General features: G+C 43.5%; 1 protein-coding gene across 1 annotated transcript in view; it reads left to right on the top strand.

Moving 5' to 3' along the window:
- The first annotated feature begins 4,583 nt into the window (after positions 1–4,583).
- LOC121280377 overlaps positions 4,584–20,836 on the top strand; it is a 74,416-nt gene continuing 58,163 nt past the window's right edge. Inside the window, exons 1-3 of the mRNA XM_041192321.1 lie at positions 4,584–4,638; positions 6,513–6,616; positions 16,978–17,427. Of these exons, the coding sequence (XP_041048255.1) occupies positions 6,532–6,616; positions 16,978–17,427 (535 nt within the window). The 5' untranslated portion in view covers positions 4,584–4,638; positions 6,513–6,531. The remainder of the gene's footprint in view (positions 4,639–6,512; positions 6,617–16,977; positions 17,428–20,836) is intronic.

The raw sequence follows: 20,836 nt of genomic DNA on the forward strand, positions 1-20,836 counted from the left end.
TTTTCAGTTAAAACAAGAAAGGTTAACGACACCCAATCTGAAATTAAATCTTCCTATTCCGCAGCTGCTTGAATGAAAGGATGTGAATGGCCCCGGGTGGAGCTACCTGTCCACAGAGAGTGTGGAGGGCTCAGGGTGGAGATACCTGTACAGAGGGTGCGGAGGGCCGTGGGTGGAGATACCTGTACCGAGGGTGCGGAGGGCCCTGGGTGGGGATACCTGTCCACAGAGGGTGCGGAGGGTCCTGGGTGGAGCTATCTGTCCACAGAGAGTGTGGAGGGCCCAGGGTGGAGATACCTGTACAGAGGGTGCGGAGGGCCCTGGGTGGGGATACCTGTCCACAGAGGGTGTGGAGGGCCCTGGGTGGGGATAACTGTCCACAGAGGGTGCGGAGGGCCCTGGGTGGGGATACCTGTCCACAGAGGGTGCGGAGGGCCCTGGGTGGGGATACCTGTCCACAGAGGGTGCGGAGGGCCCTGGGTGGGGATACCTGTCCACAGAGGGTGCGGAGGGCCCTGGGTGGGGATACCTGTCCACAGAGGGTGCGGAGGGCCCTGGGTGGGGATACCTGTCCACAGAGGGTGCGGAGGGCCCTGGGTGGGGATACCTGTCCACAGAGGGTGCGGAGGGCCCTGGGTGGGGATACCTGTCGAGGTGACAAATCAATTTTTAACCAGTTGGGTAGGAATCTGCATCCTTCAATGTCCTCAACAGCAATTCTTTCACTCAAACCTCCCTGGGTAGTTCTTTCCTAACTGAGACTCTAGATCGAACACACAAACAGACCTCCCACTCCATATGAAACTCAAGTCCTAGTTTAAATTACTACATGCTTTTCACAGACACACTCAGGTCTGTCTAATGCACACAAATTAGAACTGGCCTGAAACTTGCCAAATTGGCCGGGTCACGGCAATGTTTTTGGATTTGCTGCTTATCCTGATGGGTGTTTTTGTACCTTTTCTCCATTTAGTAATTTGAAACAACCATCTTTATTAGGAGGAAATAAAACTCTAATAGAGAGAACAAAGGGCAAAGCTCAGTTCATATTGTTGTTTGCTAACAACAGATAAAATCAGTTTTGAAGACAGCAAGAGGAAGCAAAGCCAAAGATATGAAAATCTAGGCAAATAAACAGACACTGGTCTATAACACCTTGAACTGATACCCCATGTGGACATAATACATTCCCTGTCATTTCATGAAAAAGATCAGGGGCAGATTCAATTGTCACATTCGAAAGAGAATTGGACAATTATCTGAAGAGAAAAGAATTGCAAGGCTACAGGGAACACACGGGGAAGTGAGACTATGTGAGTTGCTCTTGCAGTGAGACTGGCACGTAAATGGCTGAATGGCCTCCTGTGTTGTAATTGTTCTATGCTTCATCTGATTTTCTGGCTAATATTTATATCTCAGCTAACATCCCTGTAATTGTTCTGTCTGGTCATTATTTCATGGTTGTTTATGGGATCTTGCTGTGCACAAATTGGCTGCTGCATTTCCTATTGTAACAGTGACTGGAGTTCAAAAGTGTTTCATAGGCTGTAAAACACTCTGGGACATCCTGACGTCATAAAAGGCAATATACAAATGCAAGTTATTTCTTTAAATATGAAGTTAAATTCCAATTAAAATTGCCTGATGAATTTTCTTATATTCTGAATTTTATGATGCAGCGTAGTTGCAATGTTTACATAGTTCTCTTAGCAACTGTGGATCATCATAGAAAAGATTTGAAATAATATCCTACGTTTCCATCCCCAGGTATTTATTTTCATCATCTACTCTCTCCGCCCATTCTGACCCTGTTCCCAACTGCACCAACCCCTCTTCTCAATTCCATGCTCAATATTTTCAACTTCACCCTTGTTTCTGGCACCAACCAAACCCCTTTCAAAAAGCAGTTATTCCCTTCTACTCCCACCCTCCACAACTCCTCTTCCCTCAAACTGTTATCTATCTCTAAACTGTTAAACATGCTGTTGTTACCAAAACTCTGCACTCACCTATCTCTACAATAAGTACGTCAGTATCTTAATCCATCTTCTGACCTGATCAGAGCACCAAAATTGTGCTGTAAAAAGTTGCCTTTGACTTTGTTTATAGCTCATTGGACATTCTTGTGCTCTCCCACCCACTCCAAACCCTGTATTAATTTTAATTGAAGAAGAATCTCGCGTAGTAGGTCCCCAATTGCCTCATAAGTTCAATCAGCCAGTGAGTCTCCCTGCATTCAAAAAATTAGCCCCAAATTTTAATTTTGAGCTCCTTCTCCACTATTTACTTTGTACAGATTATTCCTTTCGACCATTGTGTTACGCCCTGAGGAAGATTGTATCTCGAGTCTCACACATTAGAATCTGAGCCATTTACAAGTGAAGGGTATCTGAGTTGGTTTCCCATTGCCTACCTCATAGTCTTTAAGCTTTTCATTGATGAGCTGTAATCAAATCTAAAGAGCCCATTTATGATGGAGATGGAGGGATGGGCACAGGCATCTAACCACGTCACATGACCTCTGGTCTTTTGGTCAGTTTTAACATTACATCTTTGGCCTCACAAGGTGCCTGCTGTTTCACATCCAACCCATGAACACCAAGGAGCAGAACTCCAGGCTGAACAACAGCTGCTCCTCGAAGCCTGTTTCTGCTGGAAGATTTCATACCATCACCTGCAGAACTGACCCAGTCTCTGTGTATCAAATTCATCTTGCGGTATCGGCACCAACTGTAAAGAGAGCTCTGCAACTTCGGTCTTCAGCTAGCTGAACTCGAGCTCCTACGTGAAAGAACTCCTCACTGGACTTTGACTCTGAACCCTGATAATCATCTGAATTAATATTAATTTCTGTGGTTCTTTTATTGTTACTACCCATTGTTGTAAAACTTTCTTTTTTCTCTATCTTACTGTGTGTGAGTGCATAGTGGAGTGGGGCATTGTGAACACTCCTCCCTCGGGTTGGAATGTATAAGTAAAGTAACCCCCTGAGTTAATCATAATGTGAGTTTGCTGTGAATTGCATCAAATTAGACCCCAAAAACTGAGGGTTTGGGAAACATGTGACAGCCTGCTTAAAACAATTCAAAAAACACCTCCTGCTGACGGACGATTGGCAGGTGGATAAAGAAGTTCAGTTTTCCTCTCTCCTTTCTGTAACAAGCTGCTAAGGGGCAGCTGCATTAAATCTGATATTACTTTCAGAGCACAGGGTCTATTGGAGTAAACATGCCTAGTCGAAAATCAATGAGGGACTAATGGCTCTTGCTGAGGGGAAACTTGTCGATTTGAAGTTACTTCAAAATTTCTAACTTTTCTCCTTTTTAAAGATTAGGATTTCAGGAGAAATGAACAGGAAATAATTGGCTCTTCTTCAACTTATTTTATAGAAAGGAAGTGTTGCATTTATAGAACGCTTTTTACCACCATCAGATGTCGCAATGTGCTTTACAGCCACTGAATTAGGTTTGAAGTGTAGTCACTGTTGTAATGTAGGAAACAAGATAACCAATTTATGCTCAGCAAGCTCCCACAAAGAACAATGTGATAATCACCAGATGATGTGCTTTTTGTGATGTTGATTGAAGGAGAGATATTGGCAAGGACACTGGGGAGAATTCTCCTGCTCCTTTTTCAGAATAGTGCTTGGGGATCTTTTACATCCCCCTCAAAGGGCAAATGGGGCCTCAGTTTAACATGTGACTTATTTACTGGTTGCTCTCCTTTCTACTCAGGTGTGGTTCGTTGCTCTTATACAAACATGATGTTTCAGCCAATCAGGTGCAATTGTGACATAACCTTCAATTTGTGTCAAATTTAAGAGTAACAGATGTCAGAATTTTATAAATAGTAATCGACGTACTGTGCGGATGCTTACAGTAAGTGGAACAAGGATCTCTAAGAATAGGAGTGTATTACACAACGATGCAGATGGTATTGTTCTTACTGTCACTAGCTGGGATGAGGAAATAGTCAGAGTGCTGCATTTTTAAATATTCTTTTAATGAATATTTATATTCACATTGTATTTGGGGAAATTGTTAATCATTTCAGTGTCCAATGTTATCCTGCTCCAAGCAGGATTTTCACCAACTGGCATGTTCCTCTGAGGCTGTCACAGTATTAACATCTGGTCCAAGTGTGGCATACTTCATGAGTTACACGATCATTTAATAACATCAGAAAATAAATTGTCCTTAACTTCAGGAACAGCACCTTTCAATTTCACTCAACTTTGAATAAGGTACTTCACAGCCTTCTGGACTCAACATTGAGTTCCATTTCAGACCATAAACCACGTCCACAATTTTGTTTCCTTTCCTTCTTTCAGATTTATTTTTCTCGTACAACTGCTCTAGGCCATTAATGGAAAACATTTCTTGACGGTCTAAGCCCAGATCAGTGATTGTGCCTTGTTACCCATGACATCACACTGAATATTAGTTCTGCTGTTTTCATATTTCCATTTACATTATGCTGGTACACAAATAATCAACACACAAAACTTAGCTCCATTTGTCCCATGAGAATAAGGAAGTTGGTCGTCTATGCAAAAATGACATCACAGCCAAATATCCAGCACATACAGAAGTCTTACATTGGGTTCACATACAGTGTCCAGGAACCTGCAACTCACAGGTCAGGAGTTGGTGTTGTTTTACCATTTTTTAAAAATTTATATTCTTTCACTATTTATGAATGGATTGATAAAGTATGATGAGGATTATAAATCTGTTTGTGTTCATTTATTGTCCTGAACCTAACCTTCCTGAACGAAGTGGAACATGGAACTGTTAGCACACTGACTGTTGTGTTTGGAATGCTAAGTGTTAATCGTATAGATTACTACTTTTTACAAATCCCTGAATATAACTATGTGGTTTGATATAATGGGGATTGTATAATTATATTCAAAGAATGTTCTGTGTGAAGTATTTGATGAACCTAAGTGTACTGTTTAGTTGACATTTATAAACACTGTTGCTGAATTTCCTGGTCTGACGTTGTACCTCACATTTTCCTCCAGTGATGACCCTGCCAGGATTGGTGGGATCTACAGGGGGGCATTGCATTTGTACAGGACTAGTACATGACTTTGGGTGTAACTCTAGTGCCCACCTGCCCCATGTTCTCAGAACCTCCTCCAATCCTGTGCCTAGGATTGTGGAGAGAGGGCTGCCTGAACCCAGCAATGCTCCTTCTGATCTGTGAGATTGATATGGCTCACCCACTTGGTGATCCAATCTATGCACAAACGCTGGCAACTTGGCTCCGGATCAGGTCGCGAATTTCCCAGTTGAGCATTTTCCCATCCCCTGCTCATCATTTTTAAGATGTAGATAGAATTCCCGCTGCTTCCAAGGACTGTGGGAACCTCCAGAAACAGTGATATTCCAGGGTCACTGATTCAATGCTGCTAGTCTGGTCTAGTATATCTGACTAGTCTGGTATATGTCTCAAAGTTTAGGAGGGGCCTGAGTTCTCCCCCAAATTAGGATTCATCTTTTAAGATTTGTGGTTTGGTGAATGTAGTAAAGTTGGCTGGTGATTGAAGTAGAATTTTTTTGAGGTATTCAAAATTATGAAGTGTCTGGACAGGGTAGATAGGGAGGAACTGTTCCCAATCATCAAATAATGGAGAACGAGGGCATTTAAAAGGGAAAGAGACTGTTATTTGAGGAGAAAGAATGTGCAGGGTTATGGGGAAAAGCGGGGAGAATGGCTCTCAGTGAGTTTCTCATTTGGAGAGCTGGTGCAGACAATGGGCTGAAAGACTTTGTCCTGCACGGTAAGAATTCTGTGATTCTGTGAGGGGAAGAGACAGCATGAAGTTTGCAATCTGCCTGTCTCAATGGGATTGGGCGGGTAAATCATGAGTTGCAGCCCCTGTTTCCTGACTCAGGATCAATGGAATTTCCACCCATCCAACTGCCCCCTTCCCGCTCCCCAAAACAGCCACACTCTGGGTTCACCTTATCTGTAACATTTAATATTTTACGTGCATCATTGATAGCTTCCTGTGTGTAGATTTTAGATTGTGGATTTTGAGTTTCCCTAACTTTTCTATCCTTTAAACTGGGGATCAATCTTACTATTGTCCATCTTCAATGTGACCAGAAGTGAGCTCAGTAATTTAATTTAATGGTCACACTGCCTCCGTCTTTATTTCCAGTCTCTGGTCTCCTCAGGCCATGAATGACAGAGGGCACAGACGAGCTGCTCCCAGCTTCTATCAGTCCTGCTTCACATGGCCACTCACAGCTGTGTCCAAGTTGCCTGAAATCTCCATCTGAGCTTATCTCTCCACCAAAATTGAAATAATTTCCCTCCAACCAATTTACTGATGACAATGATCACAAGTAGGAACGACATCCTTTCATTTTGTGTCACTGGATGTTGGTCCAAAGAGATTTAATCAATTAACTAAGTTTTAATTTTACACATTTTAAATATAACCAGCATTTAAGCAATATCCAAACAATGATACCATGTTGAAAATGTTGATTTTGCAGAGGAGGAATCCAGTGGAAGATGCCTCTCAAAATAAGCTCCTTTCCCAGGCTGATGAAGTGTCAATATCTTATTTTATATTTCTTCTGCTTCCACACTGGAAAAGGTAATTAATTTTTCAGCACTTCCTTTGTTTTGTATCTTTAAAATCCTATTTCACTTTCAGTGGTTGTACCAGGCTGGTGATCCAATGGGATACGGATACACATCCAATACACATCCGAAGGCTTGTGTATCTCAGCGTTAACATTGACACTATTTAATACTAACATTGTGTAATGGAATTTGTGTACATTTCCAGTTGTTGATTGTCAAAAGGAAAGACAGAAAGTAACACTCTGCTATGCTGCTTTATAGAAGGTAAAATAACTAATTCAGACCATTACAGAAACAAAGATATCAGACAAATGCTGCTGTTGAATAACTGAATGAAAGATTAGAAACTTCACACGGGTCCTTCAGAATACTGAAATTTCCTCCAGTAAGAGAAATCAGTCCAATTGCTGTCCAATTGCAATGTCTTTCAGTTTTATAAAGCCCTCCTTTGTGAGAATTGTGTAACATCAGCTTTTGTTAGTGAGTTTCTTCCTTGCTGACAGGCTCAGGTTGAGAAAGTGGACAGACCAGGCAGGAGGAGGGAGCAGTGTGAACTCTCTAAACAGACTCTTACCTTTGAGGGTAAGATCTCAATCAAGCTCATTTCATTAAAGTCACAGATTAAATTAACAATACTGCCTTTCCCTCTGCATCTCTCCACTGTCCCTGCACTGACAAACCACTTTTCTAGTATTCTGTTTTGGATGAGCTCTAACTTCATCCATTTAAATGTCGAAAATATCAAAGCCCTTGACTTTGGCCTGTCACATCCTTCTTAACCCATTCCTCCCTCCATCCCCAGCTTTGCCCTCTGGGGATGAAGCAGTTTGTTCACAATGTTAGCATTCTCTTTGACTCTCAGCTGAGATTCTGAGCCCGTATCTTCTCCATCACAAAGACTGCCTATGTCTACCTAATGTCCCCATCTCTGCTTCTACCTCACATCACCTGTGGCTGAAACTCTTATTCATCCCTCCATTGCCTCCAGCCTCAATTACTAGAAGGTTCTCCTGGCCTGGTTCCCATCCTCCATCCTTTATAAACTTCAGCTCATCTAAAACCCTGCCACTGGTATCCAATCCTCAACCAAGTCCTGCTTGGCCAACACCCACTTTCCCATCAGCCTGCACTGGCTCCTGGTTTCTCAACTCTCAAATTTAAAATTTCCATCCATGTGGTCTTGCACCTTCTGTCTCTGTTACCTCCTTCAGCCCTACAACTACTTCTCTCCAGTCCTCTCCATTTCTCTGACTCAGGCTCTTGTGCAGCTCACCACCCTTTGTCTGCCTATTGCCAGCCATGCTTTCAGCTACCAAGGTCTCATAATCTGGGATTCCCTCCCTAAAACCCTCTTCCTCTTCACCATTCCCTGCTCCTTTAAGATACTCATTAAAACACATTCCTAGGAACAGGAGTAGGTAACTTATCCACTTAAGCCTGTTCCATTTTGATCAGGTCTTTAATGTCCATGAAACACACAGTGACAGAATACACTTCATTTCTTTATATTTACTCCATGCAGTAACTTTTCCGTTGTTGCTGATCTCACTGACAGTTCAATGATCCCATTGATCTGGACAGATCAAGTCCCTGTCAGTTTGAGCGGGTGTGAAGTTCAAAATGCATCTTAAAACATTTTCATCTTTAACCTTCATAGACACGAAGGAGAAGGAGCAAATGCAGGAATTACTGACGTCATGAGATTGCAATTTGCATAAATTTTAGAAGCTCCAGCCTAGGCTTCTGATGAGTATCTCATTCACTGAATTGCTGTGAACTGTTAAAATTGTGCCAACAGGAACTGTACGCTAAGGCTGAATGCTCCGTTTTAACCAGGCCCCACTCTCTTTCCTCCAGCGTTATGGTGAGTCCCCAAAACATAACAGGACAAACTTTATGTAATCTAAAAATAAAAAGAAACAATGAGAATTCAAGCAGGGTCTCAGCTTGCCGCCAAAGGCAGGGCAAAATGGTAGAATAAACAAGGGAGCTGGAACAGTAGAGGAATGGAGTGTTTAGGGGGGATAGGGGATATTTATATTTTTCACAGTAGTGCAGCATTTCAATCACCTTTTATATTCTAAATGTAGGAAAATCTTCGTAATGCTGTGTTGGATGTGACTTGGAGCTGCACTAACTGAGAGTGTGTTAGGGATTTGTGCACACTCTTCTGACAGACTGAAAACTGTAAAGTTTAGGCCCATGTTCCACAGTGCGAGAATCATTTCATAAGATTTTCCCTTACAGTCTGAAGCCTATTTACTGTTACTCAACATAAAGAAAGAATTTCAGTTTGTTTCGAAAGGGTGAGGTCTTGACTGAGTACCAAAAAACGACTCGAGATTCGGGTGTGTTGTTCAAACGAGCGGATATGAGCCTCCGAGGAGAGGACCCACCTCAAGAGTGATTGTAGGGATTCTACAGTACAATGTTTGAGCAGTCAATTTATACAGGTACAAAAAATTCACCTGACCAGCTGCTTCATCTTTAATTGGATTTTTCCACCTCATTCCTCTGATTTCTTCTTTCATTAGTCACATTGTCATATGTCTCTGTGTCTCTTCCCAACCCTGACTTCGTCTCCTCATGATTAGGTCTTTCATATGACTCTCCATCTCACAGACAAGCTTCTCTCGAGTTCTAGCAGCTTAGGTATCACGCCAGGTATCCCATCATCCCCATTCATCAGTCTCCCCTTACAATATGGTGCCTTTCACACTGAAGATATCTCAAAACACTTCAGCTAATGAAGTACTTTTGAAGTGTGGCAGTGTATTTATTCATGTAGGGAAACACATTATGTGCAACAAGAACCACACATAACAATGAGAAAATGGCCAGGTGGTGATATTGGATGAAAGATAAATATTATCTAGGACCATGGAGAGAGCTCCCCTGCTCTTCTCCAAATAGTGCCATGCAATCTTTTCACCTCCCTTCAAGGATAGACAAGGACGAGGCTTAAAGTTTCTTTGAAACTACAACTCTTCAGGGACTGCTGCACCCCTGCTGTACTGCAACAATGTGTCAGCCTCGATATGTGGTCAAGACTCTAGAATGGGGCTTGAACCCATAATATTGTCAGTTCAGTGAGATTGCAATCATTGGCCCAAGGGTGTTCAGTGATTTTAATATTACTTTAAATCCTCTAAATGATCTATTGTGTGTCATAGGATTTATAACAATATTCTTTGAAACATCTTGATATTAATAATATATATATTAATTTATATCGCACCTTGTAAATTTGTAGTGGAATTTTCAGGTTTAACTACAAAAAAAGACAATTAGCCTGAACTGAAAGAACCATGGGTAACTGAAACCCAACCAAGCAATCAGGTGTTTGCTGTTGCCAGGCATTTCCATGAGGATTCTCCTGATTGGCCACCATAATTATGGCTGTCACAATCTTGGACTCATATTTGAGCTGGTCAGAAAGGCACGGCAATAATCATGGGAGATTTTAATTTACATAGACTGGAAAAGTCAGATTGGCAAAGATAGTCTAGATGAGGAGTACGTTGAATGTTTTTGGGATTGTTTCTTTGAACAGCATGTTCTGGAGCAAACCAGAGAGCAGGCTATACTGGACCTGGTACTGTGCAATGAAATCAGAATAATTAATGATCTCATAGTGAAGGCGGTCCTAAGTAGCAGCAACCATATTATGATTGAATTTTACATTCAGATTGAGGGAGAGAGAAGTGCATCTGAGACTAAATTTTTAAACTTAAAAAAGGGATATTATGAAGGCATGAAAGCTGAGCTGGCGAAAGTGAATTGGCAAATTATGTTAAGGGATAGGTCAATAGAAATGCAGTGGCTAATACTTAAGGGGATATTTCAGAATGCACAGAATAGATACATTCCAACGAATAAGCTAAAGCCCAAGGGACGGACACACCATCCATGGTTAACTAGAAATATTAAAGATAGTATCGAATTTAAACAAAACATATAATTGTGCAAAGATAGGTGGAAGGCCAGAAGATTGGACAGAGTATAAGGAACAGCAAAGAATGACTTAAAGACTAATAAGAAGGGAAAAAATGAGTGTATGAGAGAAAGTTAGCCAGAAATATAAAAACAGGTAGTAAGAGTTTTTATAAATATTTAAAAAAGAAAAGCATGAACAAAATGAGCACTGGTCCATTAGAAAATGAACCTGGTGAATTGATAATGGAAAACAAGGAGATGGCAGATGAATTGAACAGGTATTTTGCATCAATTTTCACAATGGAGGATTTAAGTAACATCCCAGAATCCCAGAAGCAGCTATAAACCAGGAAATGGAAGTGGGGAAGGAAGTCAGAAAAATTACAGTCATCAAAGAAGTGGGACTGAGTAAATTGTTGGAGCTGTGGGCTGACAAGAGCCCGGGTCCTGATGGACTTCATCTGAGGGTCTTTAGAGAAGTGTCTAGTGAGGTAGTTGATGCATTGGTTTTAGTTTTCAAAAACTCCCTAGATTCGGGGAAGGCCCCATTAGATTGGAAGATAGTAAATGTAACTCCTTTATTCAAAAATAGAGGGAGACAGAAAGCAGGAATCTACAGGCCAGTTAGCTTAAGCTCCGTCGTAAAGAAAATGTTAGAAGCTGTTATTAAAGAAATTATAACAGGGCGCTTTGATAAGCTCAAGGTAATCAGCCAGTGTCAACATGTTTCTGTGAAACTGAAATTGTGTTAAACCAACTTATTGGAGATCTTTGAGAAAGTAACATGTGCTGTGGATAAAGGGGACCCGGTGGATATACTGTACTTAGATTTCCAGAAGGCATTTGATAAAGTGCCACATCAAAGGTTATTGTGGAAAATAAAAGCTCTTGGTATAGGGGGTAACATGTTGGCATGGATAGAAGATAGGCTGCATAACAGTATGCAGAGAGTCGGCATAAATGTGTCTTTTTCAGTTTGGCGAGGTGTAGCGAGTGGTGTACCACAGGGATCAGTACTGGGGATTCAACTGTTTACAATTTATATAAATGACTTGGGTGAAGGGATTGAAGGGATGGTTGCCAAATTTGCTGATGACATAAAGTGAGGTTGGAAAGTAAGTTGTGAAGAGGATATAAGAAAGCTACACACAGATATCGATAGGTTGAGTGAATGGGCAAAGACCTGGCAGATGGAGTTTAATGTGAGAAAATGTGAAATTGTCCATTTTGGCTGGAAGAATAAAATATTATCTAAATGGTGAGAGATTGCAGAGCTCTGAAGTGCAAAGGGATCTGGGTGCCCTAGTCCATGAATCGCAAAAGGCAGGGATGCAAGAACAGCAAGTAATTAGGAAAGCTAATAGAATGTTATCATTTGTTGCAAGAGCAATTGAATACAAAAGTAGGGAGGCTATGCTTCAGTTGTACAGGTCATTGGTGAGACCTCATTTGGAGTATTGTGCACAGTATAGGTCACCTAATTTAAGGAAGGATATAGATTTGTTTGAAGCATTTCAGAGAAGGTTTACCAGACTAATTCCTGGGCTCGTTGTGTTGTCTTGTGAGGAAAGGTTGGACACTCTAAGCTTGTATCCAATGGAGTTTAGAAGAGTAAGAGGCGATTTCATTGAAACATATAACACCCTGAAGAGTCTTGACAGAGTGGAAGTGGAGAGGATGTTTCCTCTTGTGGGAGAATCTAGAACTAGGGGTCACTGTTTAAAAATTAGTGGTTGCCCATTTGAAACAGAGCTGAGGCAAAGTTTTTACATTCAGACGTTTGTGAGTCTTTGGAACTCTCTCCCTGAAAAGATGGTGGAGACAGAGTCATTGAATATTTTTAAGGCAGAGGTGGATAGAGTCTTGATAAGCAAGGAGTGATAGGTTATCGTTGGTTAGTGGGGTGAAGGTTTCAGATTACAATCAGATCAGTTATGATCTTATTAAATGGCAGAACAGGCTCGATGGGTTGAATGGCCTGATTTTGCTCCTTGTTTGTATGTATGTTCATAAAGCAATTCAAACAGCTCAAACCTCAGTCATGTAACAGGGTGGTTTTGGATCAAGCTATTCAGCTAATGAGGCACGCTTGTTAAACCCCATTGCATTTTGAGCAGGTAACTGGAGAACCGTTAGCACAATTTAGAGATGAGGAGTCCCAAATAGCTCTGCCTTTGTCCATAGCTGGCTAGTGAAGACGTCTCATCTACTATCCTTTGTGTTGGCTTGACTGGAATGTATATGCCATGCAAGGAATGTTACATTCCAGGGGTTTGATGTGTTCGCCTTTGTCCATTTTGAATTTGCTCTGAAACTTCCAGAACTACCATCATGTGGTAGTGGCAGTCCAGCCATTTGTCTATTTTAAAAAACAGAATCTTATCAGGAGAATATGGAAAAGAAACAAATTTCTTTTAGTTTTTTTTTCTTCTTCATGCCAACTTGGCAGGACACACCTCCACCCTTGGTTCAAAAATATGAATTCTATTTCAATCTTTTTTTTTTGTGGTCTTAAGAAGGAGGAATATGAAATGGAGAAGTATTCCCATCATTCACACCGGCGCATCACACACACTGTTAGTGGGGAAATGGCTGTTCCCTGCTGCATTTTCTTCTTGTGATTTAAACCCCAGACTGGGTGTCTGCAAGGACATTATCCAGTTCTGGAACTTGGAAAGTTTTAGGTGACTTGGGAGGATTCGAAATTCACCTGCATGGGGAAGCCTATTTGGTGCTAGTCCTGACGTCCCTTGGTTGGGGTTCAGGCATTCCAACCCCCTGATTAAGTGTCTTTGAAAGGGTCTGGGGGTTTTACAGGATGGCTAGTACTCAGGGGGAAAGTGATGGTAAAGCTGCTCTGGACAATCCGCAGGGGAAGGTTCACTCTGTGATGCCAGGCCCTGGGATCATAGGGCTGAGCTGCCCTTGTCCAGTTTAGCTCTTGCCTATCCAGATTTGTTACCTGTGGGTTCATCTGTTTGAACCCAGGGACGGGATATGAGCTGAGGGTCAGGAGAGTGGGGTGTTTTAAAGGGATTGGGCCTCTTTAGAGGATTCCGCTTCAGGATCTGGCTCAGGACTAGCACAACTGGAGAGTTCCAGCTTCTAGTGCTGGGTGCCTTGGGTTGGCATAGCAAAGGCGAGCAGTTAGCCCCCGAACTTGAGCCAGCCTTTCTGGGCCTGGTTGAGAGGAAGATGGTCACCTGGCAGGGGCCTCTCCTGCATTAATACCATAGGCTGGTAGGTGTTTATGGATCATTTTAGACAGGCTGGTTAACCCTGTCCAGTCTGCATTATGGTGGGTGAACAGAGATTGGATCCAATCTGAATGATGGTCCCTCTGCTGGTCAGTCAGGGGGTAGGCGTTGTGTCATTTGGGACACTACTGATCTAGTGGATGGTCAGCTCTTGCTGTACCTCCCAGCAGCTTTTCAACTAAGTCAGGTGTTACCCTCACACTTTCTGGGTCAATTTGGGGATTTTTCTGGCCCACATTGAAATTCACCGTAAAGCTATTGGCCAAACCAATCATTGGCTTCCTAGCTGAGGCCCTTGGCTTGCGAAGGGGCACTCTTTTAATTTGTTACATGCCCTTGGAACTCTTCTGCCTTCAAGTGGAGGTGCAGTTCCAGCTACATTCCCTCATGGCTTTTGACTGGGGAAGACATCTTACTCCCTATTTGCTCATGGTTTGGGAACTCCCTTTGTCCCTATTTAATGTCAGAAAAAAAGGTGTCTGCTAGCCCTACTTTAGGCAAGTCCTTACCCTTTTCCTTTCTGGGTTTAATAACCTGTCTTCCTTCAGGCTCTTCAGCCATGAGGGTCATCTCCATCACTATTTCGCTCCCTGCTCTAGTGCCCCTCTGGTCCCTATTTAATTCTGGGATACTTGGGGAGTGTATTTCAGATATTGTAACCTCCTCCAGCCCCACAACTCTCTGAGATATCTACAATCCTCTCCTTCTGGCTCTATGTGCATCCCTGATTGTTTCACTATTGGGAGATGTGCCTTCAGCAACTCAGACTTGGAGATTTGCAATTCCCTCCCTGAACCTCTCCTCCTCTGTACCTTTTGCTCTTCTTTTAATGGTCCTTAAAAACTGTGGCCCAGATTGTTGTCCCCGGTTTGGGAGCGCAGAGTCGGGTGAATTCCCGGCACGGTAAACACGACCTATAACAATGGCCCCCCGTAGGTGGGACTGACGGCCGGGGAATGCAGGCTGAAATAGGAGTCGGGGTGGATGACCCCGGAATGAATCGGCAGCGCATAGGTGGGCTGGGTACATGGCCTGCCTCTGTGCCTGGCACTGTGTTTAAATACATAAAAGTTATAATAAAACAAAAAAATCCCTCCAGACCTCACTCTTCATCCCCCCACATACTCCGTATGCTAATCCATGCCAACCTATGCCAACCCGTGCCCCCACCCACTGCCATGCCCCCACACCCCTATGCCAACTTAATGTACCTCTGCCCACTCCTTTGCCACATACCACCTATGCCAAATTGTGCCAACTCATGCCAACACATGCCTCATACCACCCATTGCCCTTACCCCCTCCACACCAACTCATCTAGTACCCTTTGACAGTTCCTTGACAGGTTTGATATTTCCTGGATAGCTTTGACAGACTTGACAGCTGATAGCTCCTTAACATTTCCTGGACAGCTGGACATTTCCTGGACAGCTGGATATTTCCTGGACAGCTGGACATTTCCTGGACAGCTGGTCATCTCCTGGACAGCTGGACATTTCCTGAACAACTGGATTGTGCCTATAACTGGACACCTCTTTTACAGCTTGGCAGTTCCAATGAGATTATGTATAAAAACTGCAGAAACATGTTCACTTTTAACAATCCCAAAAGGTGCCTTACCTCTCCCAAAGTGTGACTTAGCTCTACCAGAGGGTGATTTACCTCTCCCAAAGGTGTCCCAGAACCCTATTCAAAGGGGAACCTTCCCTCTACAAAGGAGTACCCTGGCTATCCATAACAATCCACCAAGCTCAGACCACCTCTTACCTGTTCTAAACAGCAGACTCTGGATTTCACTCGTGTTCTTCCAAAATCCCATTTCAGTGAAGGAGATTTAAATTCCCACCTGCGTCCGTGAACTGTGCAAGTGTGAATCCCGGCTCGACTCCTGTCCCATCCCTGTGAAGATGGAAAATCCTGGGGTGGGGGGCGGGATTTAGAAGTTTTGGCCATTTCTGGGATTTTCGCCACGACAGAGAGGCTTTTCATCAGGGTGAAAATCTGGGCCCATGTCTTTGACCCAGCTTTTGGCCGACTGACCTTAAAACTCCACGGCCAGAATATTGCACTAGTTGGGCGGTGTGAGTCTGACCTGAACGGATGTAAAATGATGTGTGATGATGTTGGGCGAGCATCCTGATGTCATTGCGCAATCGTATGATATTTCGGTTGGTGGGCGAATGTAGGAGTCGGCTGTGTGCCTGCCGACAATTAACCGGCCTATTAAGGCCATTAAAGATCTAATTGAATTCAATTTTTCACTGCTCGTTCAATCTTAGGGATGACGGGCAGGCGAAAAGGCCAAGCGGCCTTCGATTTTTGTGAAACCTCATCCACGGGCGGGATAAGGTTTCAATCTGTCATTAAAGTTAATAAAAAATGTTCAAACTAATTTCTAATGACAGAGCCACACGAGGGGACATGTTGTTAATATTTTAAAAATCTTTATTTTTCATTGTTCAAAATCTTCATCTCCCTGAGGCAGCTCTGTACCTCAGGCAGCTTTTCCTGCATGCACCCGCACACATGCAGGAACTTCCACGCTCGCTCCCCTTCTCCCCACACAGGCAGCATTGAGCACTGCGGCACGCGTTTCACACTAGGTGGGCCTTAATTGGCCGTCAACGTGAAATCGCAGTCGGGCCCCGACCTCTCCCCTCGTCCCCCAGAACTCTCCCCTCAACACCCCCAGACCTCTCCCCTTGCTCCCCCAACCTCTCCCCTGGCCCCCCCCCACCTCTCCACTTGACCCCCACCCTCTCCCCTCACCCCCCCCACCCTCTCCCCCACCCCCCCAACCTCTCCCCTCACGCCCCCAACCTCTCCCCTCGCCAACCCCAACCTCTCCCCTTGCCCCACCCAAACTCTCCCCTCGACCCCCCGACCTCTCCCCATGCCCTCACTGAGCCCAATCGACGAGGGGAGAATCTTGGTCCATATGCCCATAGATGTCAAACTTTTGTTTGACAATCCTCCTGCGATGTATCTTGGAACTCTTTAATACTCTAAAGGTGCTATGTAAATACAGGTTGGTGTTCTTATTGATGATGAATTCCTGATTATGTAAGTCGTGTAGGATTTCTCTCAATTTTCGATCAAAGTCAGTCATTGATTAGAAAAATTCCTGAGAAAATTCTAGGAGGTTGGATTAATGATTATTCTGTGATTATATTTTCAGTGATCGTTGGAGGTGAATTTATATTTTGTGGATACCTACAAGGCAACATTAATACGTCTCATCACGATATTGACCCTGGGCCCTGTTCTCTGAAAGTGTCCATAAACCCAGCTGGCTTAGAAATAAAAGCTCATCTCATTGAGAACGGTCTCTCAATCTGTACAGAAGATGTTGCAGCAACTAGATCCAATGCTTTGTCAGAAATCTGCATCACTTGGAAAGAACGCGTTGACCAACTGTTCATAACCCGTGGCGATGTTGTTAAATCCTATTCAACTGCCATGGCCACTGGAGCGAAATGTTGTCAAAATTTCATTCTTACTAACAGCATTTCAAGTAATGATTCATCGCTGCTGAATGATATCATTTACATCAATGGAACAGACTTCAGTCCTGTTCACATCAAAAATGCTTCTTATTTACAATTTACAGGATCTGAAGGAGCATGTGGTAAGTAGAATAATAAATTACACATTGTGATTGTTTTCAATTTGAAAAATCTCTAAGATTTATAATAAATAAAGACTGGAGCAGAAATAGGCCCAGGCTTTCTCTTCCTCTCCTCCTGTTAATGGCAGGTGGTGGGGGAGGGGTGGCGGGGTGATGGGGGGCTGGTGGGAATGAAGAGAAACCAGTAAGACTGGAACCAGTTGTGACCAGTTTACAAAGGCCTTTTGCTTCCAGTTCCCAGCTGGTGATAGTAATGGTGGTGGCAATGTCCGAACCAGTATACCTGGTCACAGATGGTTGTGACCCTGGAGAACTGGTCAGAGTCTATGGGCATGGACCAGTACTACTGGTTATAGCACCATTGGTTCTTGCATAGTAGGCGGGGTCACTGCCAGTTATGAATTAGTCCAAATAGGTTATTTCCCCATTTCCCTAACGTACACATACAATTGGTGCCCATTTTATTTATTGCTTTATTATTCCATTCAAATCTTTATTTTTCTTTATGTTTACCTTTATTTAAAGAGTGAATATGTCATGATTAAGGTGGTTATATTTAATTAAAAGTGCGAAAAGGTGGTGGGTGAAGGTCCTGAGGGCTCTGACTCTTATTAACACATTGAGGCAGGAGTCATTAAGTTTTTATACACAGTTTCTTTATTTTGCAGATCCAATGCAAAAAGTTTATGATAGTTACATAAAGAATATGAAGATTGACTCAGGAAAAGAAATGAATGCTTTTAGACAAGCACAGCCCTGTGTGACTCTAAACTGTTGTTTGGTTTGGTGCTGCTGCTTCTCCTTCCAGTTAAGGTCCATTATCTTCTCTGTGATGTGATTGTTCACACAAGCTTTCTCTTTAGCCACCTCCTCCACACTCACTCCTTCCTTCTCAGGTGGGTGTAGCAGCTGCAGATGGGAGAAAAGGAGGAGAAAATAAGTCACAGCTGAAACCTGCTAACTGGAGATGGACGATTCAGCTAGATCAGGGATGATGTTTTTAGCTGTCTGGGCTCGAAGTGATGGGAGAAAACTGTTAGTGTTTGCATCGTACTCTCCTTTAATGACGCTCAGCTTCATGGGTGAAAGCGGAGGTTTCGCTGGGGTAGGTGCGACAGTGTTCATGAACCGGGCACACCATCTGCCATAGATTGAGCGGCAGGTCACAACCTTTGCAGCCCATATAGCAGAAGCCAGTCTTGATAAACGTGGGGTTCATCCTTGAACATATTACATTTACCCACTGGCGCTCCTTGAGGATGACACCGACCTGCAGTCACAGCTGTAGGGGAATAGCACATGTCAGCATCGAGTGCAGAAAGTATTTATACAGAATAACTGTGAATGAACAGATGCTACAGATACGGATATATGTTCTAATGTGACAAAACGTGAGGTTATGCAGTTTGTCAGGAAGAATAGAGGAGCTGAATATTATTTACATGGAGAAAGACTGCAGAAAGCTACAGCACAGAGGGATTTGGGAGTCCTTGTGCATGAATTCCAAAAAGCTAACATACAAGTTCAGCAGGAAGGATGGAAGGCAAATGGAATGCTGGCCTTTATTTCAAAGGGAACAGATTTTAAAAATAGGGAAGTCTTGCTAAAACTACACAAAGCACTAGTTCGATCACACCTAGAATACTGTGAACAGCTTTCTTCCCCTTATCTAAGGAAAGATATACTGGAGGCAGCCCAGAGAAGGTTCTCTCAGTTGATCCCAGGTATGGAGGGATTTTCTTTTGAGGAGAGCTTGAGTAGGTTGGGCCTGTACTCACTGGAGTTTGGAAGAATGAGAAGAGACCTTATTGAATCATTAGATTCTCAGGGAGCTTGACAGGGTAGATGCTGAGAGGTTGTTTCCCCTTCTGGGAGAGTCTCGGACAAAAAGGCATAATCCCAGAGTAAGGGGTTGCCCATTTAAACCAGTGATGAGGAGGAATTTCTTCTCTCAGAGGGTAGTCAATCTGTGGAATTCTTTACCGTAGAGGGCTGTAGAGGCTGGGTCATTAAGCATGTTCAAGGCTGAGATAGACAGATTTTTAACCAGTAAGGGAATCAAGGGTGATGGGGAAAATGCAGGAAAGTGGAACTGAGGATTATCAGATCAGCCGTGATCTCATTGAATGGCGGAGCAGACTCGATGGGCAGAATGACTTACTTCTGCTCCTACATTTTATGGTCTTATAGATGATCATCTACCAAAGAGGTGCTTTCTGGAGTCTGGTAGAAGTACTTGATACGCTGTGAGAGAAATTACATTTCCATCAATGGGAGTGTAGAGCTGGGTGTCTTCATGGATGGGTGTCTGTGTGGCAGTTGATGAGAGTACTTCTTCATGCTGCTGCATTGATCTGGGGGGCAGGGGGATGCTGGCCTAATGTCACCCATGGCCTGGTTGGATTGTTGAGGCTCTGAAGCTGCAACACAAAGCAAAAGATGTTGGCTCCTTATGCGAACCTCACTGTGGCATGGGTGCTGCACTGCACCTTTGAAACATGAAATTTTCCTGAGCATTCAGGCTATGGAAACAGAAATGTTACCTGGTGAGCGGCTTCTTAGCTGCTCCTGAAGGTACAAGTTGAGGTCCTGCATCTTCTCCATTGGGTCCTGGAGGTATTGGCTTCTGTTTGTGGCTCCTCCAGGTCGTGGGTTAGTCCTCCACCCTCAGGATTTTGTTCGGTTCCTCAAGCCTCTAGATGTCCCTGAGTGGTCTTTCCCGGCACTCAGGGTTGGCCCCCTTGGTGGAGAGCTGTCCGTTTCTACCTCCAGTAATGAAATGGAGGGAGAGTCTGCCATGTCCTCCGGCAGCATCATGACCTCTGGAATACCGGACATATCTTCAGGACGGTCTGCGAGAAGCTTCGGAGCTGTTTTCTCTGGGCGTTCATTGTCTGGTTCTCCTTCTCCTTCTATCAACATATGAAAATTTAGAGGTTAGGAATGGTTTTGCCACTGCCCAGGTACAGTTGACAGACTGTTTACAAAAGTGCCCGTACAGTCCTGTTCAAGGAAAATGTTGACGGTTATGTGAGATGGGACAAAATGAGTTGCTGATGGAGAGCACCTACACTGGCCGCACTAGAGGCATCAAACACCCTCTTCAGCGTTGGTCTGCTTGGGCCAGGAACTTGCTCACAGCTCTGCCCCACACTGCTATCCACCACAGGAGGCTGCTGAAGGCTGGCCCTCTCCCTTTTGTTCTCACAGCCTCGGGGGATTCTGCGGAGACAGGAACAATAATTAATCAAATCTGGATTAAATCCTATTCAACTCAAGGAGCGAAATTTTCCTGCAGCATTCCTGCATGCAGACCATGAAGCATTTGTCGTGATTGTTTTCAATTTGAGAGACTGGATAAGAATGGCAGAATGGAAACCAGTAAGACTGGAACCAGTTGTGACCAGTT

Source organism: Carcharodon carcharias, chromosome 7, assembly GCF_017639515.1.
Source record: "Carcharodon carcharias isolate sCarCar2 chromosome 7, sCarCar2.pri, whole genome shotgun sequence".
Classification (NCBI taxonomy): Eukaryota; Metazoa; Chordata; class Chondrichthyes; order Lamniformes; family Lamnidae; genus Carcharodon; species Carcharodon carcharias.